The following is a 16,363-nucleotide window of genomic DNA, read 5'->3' as shown; positions in this document are numbered from 1 at the left end:
TATATATATACATTTATGTAGCAAAGACCATTTAACATTTAAAAAATGTTATTAAAATGTTTGATGCATTAAGTGTAAGATTAAAAATTAAGTACTTTATAATTATTTCAACGACTTATTTCTTAGTTTGGCGACAAACGTTAGTATGGAATTGAAGATCTGACGTTTCATAAAATTTTAATTGTTTTTCCAACTAAACCAGAATTCTAAAAACTAGTTTCAACATTTAAAAGAAATAACGAACTCAGACCTAAATCCATACCAATTCTTATAGTTCACGTATGAAAGTACAAGATATGTCAAGGCTTTATCTTGAACAGAAAAGAACTCGAACGAACAAACAAAAATAACTAACAACTAATTTTCATTTAAATTTAAGTCATTAAACAACCGATAAGATTAGTAGAGATCCAATTTTTTTTAATGTTATTTCTTAACGAAAAGAATGTACGAAAGTTATTTAAACTAAATGCGATTAAATGCATTTTATTTTAATTGCGCGTTTGCATAGTATCAGTAATATTAGTTACGACAACACCGATTTTAAGAACGGAAAATTGCTTAAAAAGGAACAGAACTAATCGCATCCCTCAATTCGAGACTGACTATACTTAAATTTAAAATGTCTTAGTCTTAAGATGAGGTCCAAAATTTAGAGTAAGTTTCCAAATCGCATAGGCAATTGAAAAAGGAATTGTCATTTGTCATTTTTTACCGTATTGTTAAGCATTACACAATCGAAGTTTACTAAAGTCGAAATCTAATACTAACATACAGTGTCATTCAGAATAAGATGGCACTAAGGGTATAGCACTTTTAAAAACTTTCCTAGTCATTTATGTCTTCGTGAAGTTCGCCAGACTGGTGACAGGTGCATCGATGCTATTTTGTTACCTTCACTATGCTACTACTAACGTGGTTTACTTTTAACATGACAATTTAGGTTTACTTACGAATACAGTATCCTTGAATATTATCTCTGGAATATCTGTATCATTCAATTTTAATGCATTCGCGTAGATGGAATCCAGATCATAGTCGGATATTCTATTCACAGTGAGAGGTCCTTCTATCTTTAAGTTATTGAAAGTCCATGTACCTAAAAAAGTTGATGCATATTACTTCAGTTGCCTAACCTTTACTGAAGCGTAAACCAACTAGCTAACTATTTATTCGAATCTGAAATCTAGCAGAAGCTATCATTTATAATGAGTTAATTTTTCATGGAAGACGCATGCTTTTTCCCTTTAAGAGAAATAAGATCAAATGATTTAAATTTCATCTTTAGAGAAGCTTACCAACTCTAGTAGGATCAATAGTGATAAAAAGATTGACGTAACTTACGTTTACGTGGCAACGAATCTCGATGCAGAACCATATCATTCAGCTCTGAAAGATCAACCCCATTTACAGTTCCCTTCACATAACTATTGGCATCCAAATGAATAGTTTTGAAAGTCTTTTTGCCTAAAAAAATATTTCTTGTAAGAGCTGGAAACTAAGGTCAACAATAAATGCGTTACATTGGATATTTACCTGTTACCACTTGATTTCCATTCATTAACAGTATATCAAGCAGAGGAAGTTGTCCTGAAAAATGGAATGCGTCACGTCAGTTACAAGTTATAGAGTACCTTCAAATATATGCGCAACATTTAACATACCTGGAATATTAAATGCCTCGATTCCATTCAAGGAATTCAGTACATTCAGTTGAGAAATAGTCGTCGAAGTCGTGAACACATGATGAGCCGTAACATTCGAGAATCCACTCAGAGTGACAACTCGAGGTCCAGGAATCTGTACTCCATTTATTCCGAATGGGGTGAAGAGATTCTTGTGAAGTGCCACTGACTGAAATGTCATTGGAGCTGCAAAAGAAATCTCAATCATATGTCCACACAGACAATCAAGAACATATTAAAAATTTAGTTACCTTTTATCTCTTGATTATCACCAGCCCATAACGTATTCTCCCACAAGTCTGGAATATCGATACCATTTATTGTAGATCCATCATTCATAGTCAAGTCGCTAACAATAATATCTTGGAATCTTTTCTTCCCAATGATAACGGAAGATATATCTGATCGCAGTGCGTCCTCGTAGAAACTTTGCAAGTTGATTCCATTTACCGATTCTTCCACTTTCAACCAAGTAGTATCTACGTCTTTGAAGATCAAATCCCCAGTAACAGACTGATGTCCTCTTGTCAATAAGATGTTAGATGGGGATATTTTCATTCCATCCACCAATCCCCCGACATCTAGATCTGCTGCCGTGAAAAAATTAGCGAAAGTTTTTGTACTAGTAATGTTATGATTTCCAGATTTAGTCACTAAAGTCTTGCTGTCAACTCCATTTATCTTATCGGGCACATTTATGTTATTGGCAATAATATTTTCGGCGAATAGATTACCATCAATGACTTGTTCACCGTCAAGAAAAACTAGATTCTCTCTCCAGTCCGCAATATCTTCATTTAATACACTTGTTTTAATATTATTGAAACGGCACGACTTCTCTTCGCAGCTAAATGACACGTCTTTAAACTGTAATTGACCTGAAAAATTGGAAAATTTGAGTTTCAAAGTATTTAATCAATAGTTAAACTCTTCCGAATAAGCAAGGTAATTCTTTGACAGATTTTTTTTAAATTGCTATTTACCTAAACTCGAGTAAAAATGGAGATCTTTAATGAATATCCTTGGAATGGCATTTAAACACCGTTAGGAGAAAAACAGGTCTTTGAAAATTACCATTTTCGAATTTGGGTATTCTCCATACACTTACGGCTCAATTTTCGAAACATCGTAGGAAGTTTTTTTAAAAAAAGGTAGAGACGACACGGTTTTGTTATACAAGAATTTTCATGATTAAAGATGAATAAAATGTTAATTCAAAAAATATATATTAAAAATTTCTTAATGTACATAAAATCACTCATTCACCGACTTGGATTCAAACTGTACATTTTTATATTTCAAATTTTTATACTTTAAATTCATAGAATAAGAGCTTATGAACACATTAAAGCAACGCGTTTCATTATGTCCAGGTTGAAATTTGTTCCTGTATATATTGTTTGAAATTAGTTCTTGTTGAAATTACTAAGATCTTTGCATAAAATGAAATTCCATATTGATTTGGTTACTTCATGGTATACTCAAGGAGGCGTATGCAGTTTTCTAAATGGATGAATTGTAATGCACATTTCTACAGATAGAGGGTTAATCTGCCTCGCTAAATGTTTTTTCCCTACCTAAATTGTCGTTTCAGAACATCTAAATGACACCCTTGTAAACAAGTCTGAATAAATTCGCAGTGAAACTAATGCGACCATTAAGAGCGCTTAAACAATTTGATTTTGACCTGTCAATTCTAATCATTGATGGACACTGAGTTTATAAAAATATTAATGCCACCCTCAATTTCGTAACGTTTCAGAAAAGAAAAAATTGAAAATCAGCATGAAACAAAGTTCAAAACCCACACTTTTAGTTTATTAAAATGCCGAGTTTTTGGTTGAAAAACGGGAAGCGAAAATCGTTCAATTGCCGATACAGTCAAGCGGAATTTTAATCGCATTCGCAACACGCACTTGAAGAAAACTAAACCTTGAAAAATTCTTCATTCAAATTTAGTGCCGCACAATTGCATTATTTTCGCTTTTGCTCGTAATTTTCTTAGTATATTTAGCTCTAAGTATAGAATCAAAAGCACACAATGCGCTTAATTCTTAAATTGTGAAAATATTAAAATATTGGATAAAAACGGAGAGGCCAGAACTGTATAGAATTCTAACACATTAGGAAACTAATAAAAAAATTACAAACTTCCATCTTTACAAACATGAACGAAGTCAAGTTAAAGCGAATAAAGAAAAAGGCAACGGTTGATTTAAATCTTACCATAAACAGTTTGATTTCCTTCAATTTGAAGCGAACTTCTAAGCACTTCTTCAAAATGGCCAATCTTTACGCTTATTGCGTCAAGTCGCTTTTGCAAATCTTGTAAATTAAGTAGCATTTCACTGTCGTATCTCTCTTGAGTTACCATTTCTTTTAGCTGCAAACAGTGAATATTATTAGATATAAAATTTGCGAAATATCAATTTAAAATGAGCATCGATGTTCTTAATCGCTTTGCTTGCAATGGCGAGATCGAATTAAACAAATTGACATTGAAAATTTATGTAATACAAGTTAAAAGCAAGGCAATTTCTTCAAGTACTTTAGGTTTTTGCAAAGATCGCAAGCAAAGTGATCTAGTTAAAGGCGAAATTGGCCACTTAAATTTTGCATCGAATTTTCTCTTGGTTGGGATTTGTTTAGTTGGAACAATTTAGCTCCTTAAATACAATTTAGTTTATTTTTAAGCAGGAATTTATATTGTTACACTTTGGTATTAAAACAGTACTCTCAGAACGCATTTATCCAATTGGATAGTAAATTAAACGGCCAAGTTAACTCTTCAAAGAGTCAAGGTTTACAAGTATTTGCAATTTAAGCTGATCCAAGACAATACAGTTTATCCAAGAGTTATTCCTTCAAAAATTAAATAGTTCGTAGATAACAAGTTTAAAAATTATGTAAATTCGATGTACGAGTTTAATTCGACAAAGTCTTTCAAGGGACTAAATTTAACAAAATGAAATGTAAATTACACCACGTTTTTGGAGTTGGATAACTCAAACTAGTATAAAATCATTAGCACAACACCCAAGTATAAATTCAATTCCCCCCCACAAATCCAAATCAAGATTCCACCCCATAACAGAACCAACACGTACTAAAACCATACACATGTTGATGATGGGAACCATTCTAATTGGAATAGAATTAGAATTTAATGTGATTGGAATAAAACTTTAAATCACTACTAGATACCGAATGCTATCAGCAAACATTTTTAATAAATCAATTTAACATGACCAAAGATTCCTTTTTTAATACGTTGATTGCCATGTCACCATATTCAGGTGACAGCTGAAGTTCTCGGTAGAATTTGAAACGAGTAGAATATGCTTATGTTTAGTTTATATCTCCTTGTTTTAACACGTTGTTCACCGAGTGAATCGCCTGCGATTCATAACTACTACATAGTCTTTGCCATCTCGTAATTATAGTGTTGCTACAATTAAGAGATAGCAAAGGAGCAAGCATGTTATTAGATAGTGGTCCGAATCGTAGGAAGGAATCATGGCAGCGAACGTGTCAAACTGGGGTAAAAAATTATTTCGATGAAAATGCCATAATATCCGATATGCACATTCTACTCTTACATTTCAAGTAGATTTTCTTTGCATTCATAATTTACCAATATTCTGCTAACAGTGGAGTGTCGCGTAATTGCATATTTTGGATAGCTTATCGATCATGTGCAGGAATAGCTACAAAAGAATCTTGTTCATACGAAAAAATGACAAGCAAATGGGAAATTTCAGAGGATTAAGTTACTATGGATACCTAACTTCATTATTGTTAAGACTGTACTACTAACGAATTTCAGTTTTCATAAGGAACTGCAAAACATTCATTGAAATGCCATTTCATTTATAAGTGAAAATAAGTCGATCAAAACTGGTCAATACAACGCGAGAATAAGGAAGCTACATTTCTCTCCAATAGTTTTTACAGACATAATGCATCTATTAACCCATTAGCTGTCACGATCCCCATTTGGATCTTTTTTAATTTTATGTACACCACTAGACGCCGAAAATACATATGGTAGGTCTGAGAAATCAATATTATATATGTAATCGGCCTATATTGTGTGTAGTAAAAAATGTATTCTGAGCTTCGTTTCTTTACAAGAAAAGAAATTTAATAGATTTGCAAGTTGAACGGAGAAGAATTCTCATTTCAAGCATTATAAATTTTGAGTTTCGTTTTTATGTTGTAATGAAATACTATACGAGTACGTAATTTAGAGGTTACAGTAATGATCTGTTACTGTCTTGCTTTTTTTTTTAATTGAGATTTTATCATTTTATAATATTTTAAAATATTTTTTAAACAAAATTTGAATTACTGTTATACCACTTTGTGTGCATATATACAACTTATCCGTCCAAAAATTTCAAACATTTGGTAGTTAATGGGTTAAATTAATAACCGTTTGAAAATGAAATGAAGCGATATACATCATAAATTCAAATTTTTCATTGATGTCTTTAAAATTCTTTTGTTTAAAGATTAGAAAAGCCAGTTTACATAGCATGACAAAATTTGCACGTTTTACCCGAGGAGTTTTGAGTTTATCCGTTCCAAAGCCATTTTCGAAGTACAAACTGCCATTTATGGTAATTGGTTGAGGTTGATTAATAAATACAACATCATTCAATAAAGGGAGATCAGAGTTAGAGGCCGCTAAGTTACTCTGGGCGTCCATGCACCATCTTGTACCAGCTTTATTCCAGTCATCCAATGAACTGTCTTTAACGAATCCAACTTCAAATATTGAAAGTTCATTCTGTTGTCGAGGATTGCTTACACCTGAAATAAAGTCCAGCAATTAAGAAAGTCAGTTTTTAAAAGGCGGATTCTGAACAAATGTATTTTCACATCCCAAGATCGATTAACTTTGGAAAATTACCGAAGTCTTTATTTAGGGTAAATGTAAAAATAAGTTGGAAAATGGTATCTAAACCATGCATGCAAATTGTGCAATTAAAGTTTAAACGACAGTAAGAAATATTCAAAAAGGAACAAATGTAAGACATCTCTTTGCAGTTGCTCAAGCCCTATGACAATTTTTGGAGAAACCGACTCGTCTTTAGGCACATTTTTGCGTTCATTGGAAAAAGGTGTACATTAGACATTAAATTCCACTTTTTAAATACAGAATATAGAAAAATAAACACTTGACGATGAACATAAGAATTTCTCATAACAGTTGGAAATTTAAACAATTTTGCTACACTCATTTCTGAATTGACAAGCTGCCACTAATTGCAAATTTAAGTGGAGAATTTCTAAAAATTACTTACTCAAAATTATAACTTCATGATAATCTCTCACTACATTATTAAATTTCAAATGCGTCACGCCAGATGACATCGATCCTTGAGTATATTGTATACCACTCATCACAAACTGCCACCCATCATATTCATAAAGATAAACTGCATCAACATTGGCAATAGCAAGTAAAAATATTGATCCAGACGACCAAGAGGAAATGGAGACCGCACCTGGGGTTGGTAGACACTGGAATGGAACAAACCGATCTTTCACGAATTTGTAGATTACGCTCTGAATGTTTGAAGCACCTGGAATAAAGTTTAAAAGTATCAATTTTAGATTTATGGCACCTGCATGGCAAAGTAGAGCATCAATTCAGGGTAGTAAAGCTTAAAACTTCAGCGTTACTTTCAAACAAGACGAGCTTAACACTGTTGTAGTCGCTTCTTTAATGTAGCAAAGTTCCACAGTCGATGAAAAATATCTGAATATGCGAGAGCCTTGTCAGTAAGATTAACATGCATCTATTTTAATTTTTGCATCACGAGGATTATGTCGTCTGTTTGCTCATGTGTATTTTATTGAGACAAAAAAAGTCGAGATTAAAGAGCCTTGAAAATTTTACTCGATTAGGTTAACAAATGGCCGGTTGAGAGAAATTCGTCTTTGATTGAAAAACAGTTACAATAGTTTTCATTTTTCACAAGCAATTTTATTCGAATTAGAAGCGCAAGTTCGTCAAAGACAATGTCCAGTAATCGGATTTGATTTTCAATTCGAATTATTTACAATTCACCCGTGAAAACCCCCCGTTTACAATGAAAGTGAATATTAAGATTTAATACAGAAAAGTAAAAATCTTTAAAATTGACCCAAGTTTAATTTCGCGAGTCGATAATTGCAGTTTAAGAAAACAATTCCCTGCACAAGAGATTACAAACATTATCTACACGTGTTATTTGAATGATAGTTGATTTAAAATGTTGAGTTTGACTAATAAAGAATAACGGTCCGGTAAAACTTCCTCTTGAATGTAGAAATCTGAAAACTAAGCTATTTGGACTTCAAATTTCAAGAATCTGAAAGTTGGACAATTGGTAGGTTTTTAAAATAAAGGCACAAATGACGGATAATTTTATGCCTTCAATATACAATACTGCATTTAGATTTTTCCCTGAAAAAAATCTAAAACTAATAAAAAATTTAAAACTAATATCGGTTTTCTAGCTCAAAAGATTAACAGAGTAGCTGCCTCTTCCAAAACCACTGATGTGGATGGAGTGCTGTTTCCAAATAAGGCAACAGACTTGGAAACAGAACAGAACGATTACGAAAGTATAGCCCTCCGAATTCAATGCAAGTTTGAATCTTGCATCCACACATAGATCTTTAATATTGCAATTAGGTGATCAATAATTTCAAGAGAGACTTACTGAAAAAACTTCAGCTTGAAGTAGTTTCTTTAAAGTGCAACAGAATAGGAAATTGAATAGGTCCTATAATGAAGGCAAGGTATTTCACCAAAAAAGTTAAAAATCATGTGCCTAAACAGGAAAAACTTTACAAGGCTTTCATCCGAATTGTTTTTGAAGCTTGCATATGTATATCGGGTTATGAACCCGAATTTAGCCAAGAGAGAACAAAATCATACTACAGAAGTTTCAACAGAACCGCAATTAATGTTTCCAAAAAAGAATTTACATTACAAGAATTCCTTTACAAGAATTTAATCCAATATAAAATAGATTTCAAAAATATTCTGAATCGGATTACCTCCTTCCTTATTTGCAACTGCCAGAAAGAATTCTTGGCCAATATCTGTTCCAAGACTGAAAAATTCCCAATCCATAGCTCCGTAAGTCCTGATTTTCTGATGCGTTACCCATATTTTCTTGTCTAGGTTATATTTCATGATTTCTGAATCTACTTCGTAGTCGTTTATACCTCTCCTAAAGTTAGCAATCGCCAAATAAGCTGCTCCATGAATATGAAATGGTTCTACATCTTTCACATCATAAGCTTGGAATTCAGCGTATTTATCAAAATAAGTACCTAGAAAAAAAAATGTAACATACCATTTCATATATTATCAACATTGGTTCATTGAGTTTAGATCCAAAAGCTTAAATTCATTGCCTTTCTAAATTTCAGATGCATAGGGAGATCAATTCCAAGCGAATATTAGAAGACAATTTACGCCAAATTTTTGAACTATTACATTACAGTTTTGCATAGTATGGGAATTTCAATATCTTGACTGAAATAGAACTTGCAGAAGCCTACTATTTCATAGTTATTTTTTAAAAAATGTAAGGAAATAATTCGCAAATGAAGTTAGTGATTAAGTAGACTGACAGATGACTTACCTTAACTGCGATAGAAGATACTGGCCGCTTCTTAATAGATTTGGGAACAATTAAAATAGACTTTACATAAAGCGAGTGGAATGAAATTTGCATTTTATCACTACTATTTACTACAAAGAAATAACAAGTTACTCCTCGCTTTTTGACAACAAAAATTGAAGTTTAGAGACGATTCTAAAAGCTATAATAATTATCATCAGGTACCCGACACATTGAATCAGATTTTCTGAAGCTTTCTATTCACGAATTCACGCATCAAGTTTCTGAAGTTGAAAAAATGAAACAAAGATGAAGGCAAATGATAAAATTTAGAATCAATTCATTAAATAATTGAATTAATCAGTTATTCAACAAACTGAATTTTTTCAGTTCAGAAGATTTGTTTATAAATATTTCTAAAAGGTATGCACTCGGATTTAGTATCTTTGAACCGAGTTATGATTCAAGTTTGAGCATAAGAACTTGGCCTACAGTACAAAAAAATTCATTTTAAATAATACAAGCCAATAGGGCCCATAGTGCTTCAACAATAGCCATTAAAATTTGATTCGATTGGAACCCATTTGAACTTCATAGCATATTAAAGATTTAAAGCCAAAATGTATGCGGAATCAATTTTTAAAGTGCTAGAAAGTACTATTAATTCTTATAGCCAGTATATTATTGCCAATTTTATTATATAGTAAAGTATTGTTTTATAGTTACTTGTTAGTAAAGTATTGGCTTTATTAAATTGTTATTCTAAAGCATTAAAAGCTAACTAAACATTTAAGTTTCTCAGAAGACTAGCAGGTATCCCATTTTAATATTCTTCGGTTTTAAGCTATACTCTGCAGATATTGTTACAAATTTAAGATGTCGAGAGATAAAGCAGAATAGTTCAGATGAAGATATGGAAATAACACTAGGCTTGAATTATCCACGAAGGAAGATATACATGGGCTTCTTACGAGGACATAATATTTCAGACCTAAGAATCCCTCGTGAAAATAATTTTACTTTGTTAATACAGTAATAACTGAACAAAAAGGAAATTAACTCTTAATTTTTGACATTGAAAAATTACTAACCCATCCATTCGTAGAAGAAAACTCGAGAGCTCAAATCTGAAGGATGTTGATGTCCATCCGAGTTGACTATTGCCATGTGGTAGTTAGCGGCTTTCCTAAATCAAAAATATACAGTGCAAAGCGACTCAAGAAAATTGCTCAGGTAAACATGATCTTATTACAGCAACAGGTACTTACATTGGCCAGATAAAAATGCTTTTAGGGTATTTACTATGAACAATGTAATCTTCCTCCTTTGTCAGGGTAGCAATATTTATTCGCAATTGAGCTATTCCATCTTCTGCAACAATTTGAAATGTTTTTAATAAAATGATAGGAAACCAATATAGAATGCATGTTAAAATTTCCGCATTATATTTTCGGAACAAGAAATTAAAGCTAAAATCGTACTGTGAAATTTCACGAGCAGCTTCATACCAGCCATCTTATTTCATTTCAACTCAAATAACTCAAAGAATCCAGTCTCAGAATAATACATTTATTCGTAACTCAATAAGATTTCGAATTAATAGCAGTTAGCCAATAGAGATTTCGTATCTTGCGCCCGTCTGAAAGCAGAAATCTAAGTATATATTAATATTAATGCAGCGCGTATGATTTTATCAACTCAATCTTTGGACAATTGCTAGAAAACTTAAGACCAATTCGTTTGGAATATATGAATGACAACTTTCCGGGGTCCCGAATTCTCTTAACACATTCACACTAGAAGACGAGAATGTTCATTAAAATGCATTGTCGACAGGAAATTAGAATACTTGTTTTGTGGCAAGTACGAAAACATTGAAACGCTGCATTTTATATGAAAGTTTCAGCAGAAGTTATTCGATTCGAATGTTTCAAGAAAATTCCCTTAGAAACTAAAAATTAATCGATGTGCAACAAAAGTGAAGTCTACTTTCTCTACCCGAAAATTGAAATTTCTTTTCAGTTCATTTAAGGAATATTTTACTTGCCAAGATTTTAAAGCGCTTAATAAGTCTCATACTTAAGGTTTTTTTTTTTTTTGTCTGCAAGCGAAATTTAAGTGTAGACCTGTTTTCCCAGAAAGTCTAATCGGCGCCATATATTGGAGCCGAGTTAGGCTTCTGACTTTGTACCTCTAATCTTTGACCAACAGAAGAGTACAGTTTTAATGAACTTAATTCAACACGTTAAAATATTTAGTGACAATTTCAGGTTCATATTTGTAAAACTGGAACTTCTTTATTATTTTTCATTTGCTTACGTGCTATTCTAGAGTTTCGTACAATTATGTATTTGAAAAAGCAACGCAACGTTTTAAAATTTTCAGAACTCAATTATGAATTGGTCTCTCAGACGAATTCAAAAGTAATCTTGAAATATGGAAAGTGATCTAAAATTCCATAATATTCTAAATGTTGAATTATGAAATATTTTGAAATAGTATAAGGCCAGGCAGGCCGGGTTTAGAATTGGAGCTCCATTTTTCAAGAGACGGGGCCCTCATTTCCAATAAACAAATTCAACTGTTATTTTAGCCTAAGAATCAAATTTTAAAATGCTAATTTCTTTGGAAATGCAATTAAGAAGGCGTGCACATTGGCTATTTAAAAAGACAAATACTCATGCAAAAAAGTTGTTCCATATCCTATATTCAAATTCCTTGACAAAAATTAATATTTTCTAAATTTCGATATTACTGAAAATTAAGATCTTTAAACAAAATTCTAATTTACCTTTATCATTATCGGCAACAAAAATGTAGATGTAACCGTTGAGATGAAACGTTGCAAGACCTTTGGGATTACCTACATACCATCTCCAATGGATGTACCATTTATGTTCCTGTGAATGAACAAACAACTTTAAAATTTTGCTATTGATCACCAACTTCTCCATGCAATCAAGATCCGAATAAAATTAAGAATAAGGGAGAGCGAGTTAGTTCCTTCCTGTAAACCTTCATTTGTACAGCGAATCGAGTTAGACCAGTCAGCCGAAACCAAGGTTAAGCATTTTTAGAATTACTTATTGCCCTTTTTTTCAGAAACTGATATGCTTTAAAGATATATCGTCACTTAAAACAAATTAACTTTAGAATTTTTTAGTGAAATAGTCTCGAAATTAATCTAGCACTCAGATATATACGAAAATATCGGATAGATTTTCATTATTTTGCTTGAAAATGAATGGAGTTAATTTAGGTGGCGTCACTGTCACATGGCAAATGTGTTCAACTAGGTATTTCAAATACGTGGCGGCATACTGAAATATGGATTATTACACATCTGTGTCATCTGAAGTCTTATGCCGAGTTAACATTTTGTGCAAATTTTTTCGACTAAAAGTAGGTATTTGATCTACTTTTAACTATACGATAGAAAGAACGTAAACGTTTCGAAAATCTCAATCATTCATTTAATAGTTGGAACATTAAAAGAGCATACTATTAAAATTTTCAGATTTGTTAAATCCAATTCTACAGTACCTTAGATTTTTCTAACTTACTGATGATGCATTGAGAAAAGCGATGTAATAAATTGAACCGACTTTAATATAATTCGAATTTGACAAATTTAAGACTTATAAATGCAATAAAAAGATTAGTTGTGTCAAAATAGAATTAACTAAAAATATACTCAAAATAACCAATTAAGTCAAATAGAGAAAAAAAAATTAGCATTATGAGTAGCAAATGTAAAACAACCCATTGATTCTACTTTCAAATTATTCAGGCTCGTTTTACGCGAGCATGATTCGACTAGACACTTCAATGCACGAGAGTGTCAGTTGACGAGCCCCCCCCCCCCCCATCCCTACTCGGTGACACAGGCATTGCGTTCGTTTTTATTAGAAGGTTTAGATTGCATAAAAAAATCAGGCGACTAAAAAGTATGAGGCGCATACTGAACTCAATATTACCAATTTATTGTTTTTATGATTAGTTTAATTTGAAAAATGCTTTCATGAAAATATATCTTATGAACACGTACTTCATTCCAGTAAAATAAAAGTGAAATTAATTTGTTTAAATGTAAGTAAATTGCGTTACATTTAAAGAATTCGGTTCTTGCCAATGCCAAAAGAAAAGACTGAACAAAATATATTTTGTGTTTAAAAGTAAAAAATCTATTATCGATGGCAACTTGCGAATTACTTTGTATAATCCAACAAAAACTTCAGCTGGGGTGTATTTTGTAGCTTCTCTTGCACAGATCGCATATGTCGTATTGTCGATATTCAGAAACGTCGAATACACTGCAGGACTGCATAGTTTAGAAACGGGAACAATTGTCTGAAGTCTATAGACATCTGGAAAATAAATCTCACTATGAATATGCTTTAGTACAAAATCTATCGAAAGAGTGATGAACAAAAACTCACCTCCACCAGCAATAAGCAATTCCGAGTCTGTGTCAAGTCCTCTCTTCTTGCGAGATATCGTCTTCGAATGGGCAAGACTAAATGAAGTCAGGAAGTCTTCTGCTACTTTGTCAAATTCAGATTCCAAGCCTAATAACCAATATTAATGATAAAAGTTTACTTCAAATAATTTATACAATAAAGTAACAGGGAAAAATCGGAACCAAGTTTGAACTTTATTCAGGAGCTTGAAATTATATCAAACAATTTTCATCTATGATCAATTTATTGGAAGTATTTCTCCTGAATATGAAGTCAATTTAAATGGAATTTATAAGCTTCCCCGAGAAATAACCGATGTTTGCGGCATCTAATTTGCAAGTTACATTAATTCTCTAACTGGAATATCAGTCATTACAGTTTGTTTAAATGTGTAATTAAAGAATGCTCCAATGGAAAATGTTTCGTACAAGCTTCTACATATACTAAAACTGAAATTGAGTAATAAATATACCACTAGTTTCCTTACAATACATTTTGTAACTTTATTTTCAGTTACACGGTTTGACAAGGCTTTGATAGAATGCTACATTCTGAAAATTCTAGCACTATTCAAACACGGACAAGTGATATTAATAACCTTGGGGAATGATACTTTATGTTCCTAATATTCTTTGTCTACGATGAGATATGGGTATTCTGCAGCCAGTGATTTATCGCTATACCGTACCAAATATATTTGGGCCATGGTATTTGATGTGCAACATGCGATTTTCTTCAACTAATCATTTTTATTTTTCGAAATAAAGTGATACTACGAATACTATCGATCCTTTAAGGTCAAAATAATAATGGATAATGTTGGTTAAGGTTTCCCTTAACCAACATTATCCAAGTTTTAGAACAAATTTCAAAGGCTTCTCTGCTCTTGTAAACAGGTAGGAAATATTATTAATAAAAAATTAAAACAATGCAAGTTGTATGAGCGTGGGTGGATATTCTTCCTCAATGATAATATTCTAACAAAGATTGTAACTTGTTATTTTTTGTCAAAGAAGACCACAAGAAAAACAGAGGGACGTTATAAAGCTTGCATCCATATTTTAATAAGGTTTAATCTGGCGCTATCCACTTCAGGTTAGAGAATTTACAATCATAAGAAGAGGGAGAGGTTTGGAAACTAGAAACCAATACGCAAATTAATCCAATTTGAATACCACTGTACTACAACCAATTTCTATAGCTTGATGTAAAGTTAGAGTAAATCGATAATTGAAAAGTTTGCCTATGTTTAGAATATCTTTTTTGTATCAAATATTCGAGGCAGTCACAATCTATATGAACGCCTTTCTTTTTTTAAAACCGAATTTAAAAAAAGACAGATTTTCTTTAAAACAATATTTCGTTTGCCGATGAGCAATTCATATCACCAAACCGATTTCGTCTTATTTCGATACAGTCGAAAACTGAACCTTTGTTACATTATAAAACATTGTTAATATTTATATAGCTTTTTTTCTGCTAATAAATAAGATCAGAAGCTTTTTTAAATAATATGCAGCGATTGTTAGGTTGAAACCTAGTTTATGAAAATCTGGATTTTTTCTTTAATATTTAATACTGCGTACTTACTGGATATATTTTCCTTGCTCGTAGTCAAGTTTTCTTGACTGTATGCAGCTGAATGGACCAGCCATGCCACCGAAAGAAAGCACAGCTTCCACATTGTTACCATCTATAAATAATAATAATAATAATAATAAAAAGAAGATTTAGAGCTTAGAAGTGCATATGGTCTTTTCATTAATTAAAACTCAGCATTCTTTATAATCCAATTTCATTCGAAAAAGTTTCCGAAAGAGTTAAGCAATATAATATATAGCCGTGCGGTTCTATTTTTCTGGATTTTTTAATATTATGAACATATTTATAATAGTTGTCATTTCAAAGACCTATTGGATTTTCGCTAAAAAAAAAAAATCCGTATCTGATCAAAATTATTACTAGAGTTAAGAGTCAAAAGGTTATATAGACTGAAGATCAAATTAAAAAAAATCGTTTTGACATGAAATGCGATTTAAAAAAAACTATACAACTCAATTCTGTCATTTACAATCACAAAAACTTTGGATAAAAATTAGTACCAAAGAAAAGAATAATGAAAAGTATTAGCAGCTTCTAGAAACCAAAGAGAGAGAAAAATCATACCTACTAACCCAAAGAGAGGAAAGCAAGCCAAATCTTCAATATTTATATTTCTCAATGTCAATGGTGTCACACATGAAATTGTCTTCTTCATAGATCCATAGTTGTAATTTGATTTAATTTAAGTGACATCATACAAGAGCTTTTTGTGAACCATGATTTTGCTTCTCACCAGATATGGCAGTTAATAAACAGTCAACGAAGAAAATAAATAAAATCAATAAATCATACAAAAAAAATCTAAAATTTAGAACGATTAGTATGCAAACATTTCTTATGCAGGTTTATCTCCCAATCCCGAAAATTCTCATGCTGAAATGTTTTTACTTAATATATAATATGATATTTCTGATACCTGATTAAAACTTGATTATGTCAATAATGGGTAAAGTAAAGGTCTTTAATTCTCACCATGTGTATCGAATTT

The 16,363-nt window shown here is 31.8% G+C and overlaps 1 protein-coding gene across 1 annotated transcript in view; it reads right to left on the bottom strand.

The window, feature by feature from the left end:
* LOC129958882 (uncharacterized) overlaps positions 1–15,957 on the bottom strand; it is a 32,198-nt gene extending 16,241 nt beyond the window's left edge. The window contains exons 1-16 of the mRNA XM_056071604.1: positions 15,940–15,957; positions 15,364–15,466; positions 13,753–13,881; positions 13,526–13,680; positions 12,105–12,213; positions 10,582–10,684; positions 10,405–10,499; positions 8,742–9,020; positions 6,995–7,276; positions 6,247–6,500; positions 3,912–4,068; positions 1,937–2,563; positions 1,665–1,871; positions 1,537–1,590; positions 1,345–1,467; positions 954–1,099 (exon numbers count right to left, since the gene is read on the bottom strand). Coding sequence (XP_055927579.1) covers positions 954–1,099; positions 1,345–1,467; positions 1,537–1,590; positions 1,665–1,871; positions 1,937–2,563; positions 3,912–4,068; positions 6,247–6,500; positions 6,995–7,276; positions 8,742–9,020; positions 10,405–10,499; positions 10,582–10,684; positions 12,105–12,213; positions 13,526–13,680; positions 13,753–13,881; positions 15,364–15,466 — 2,823 coding nt within the window. The 5' untranslated portion in view covers positions 15,940–15,957. The remainder of the gene's footprint in view (positions 1–953; positions 1,100–1,344; positions 1,468–1,536; positions 1,591–1,664; positions 1,872–1,936; positions 2,564–3,911; positions 4,069–6,246; positions 6,501–6,994; positions 7,277–8,741; positions 9,021–10,404; positions 10,500–10,581; positions 10,685–12,104; positions 12,214–13,525; positions 13,681–13,752; positions 13,882–15,363; positions 15,467–15,939) is intronic.
* Between the last annotated feature and the right edge of the window lie 406 nt (positions 15,958–16,363).

The sequence above is a fragment of the Argiope bruennichi genome, chromosome X1 (assembly GCF_947563725.1).
Source record: "Argiope bruennichi chromosome X1, qqArgBrue1.1, whole genome shotgun sequence".
NCBI lineage: Eukaryota > Metazoa > Arthropoda > Arachnida > Araneae > Araneidae > Argiope > Argiope bruennichi.
This window is presented reverse-complemented; position numbering and strand designations above follow the sequence as displayed.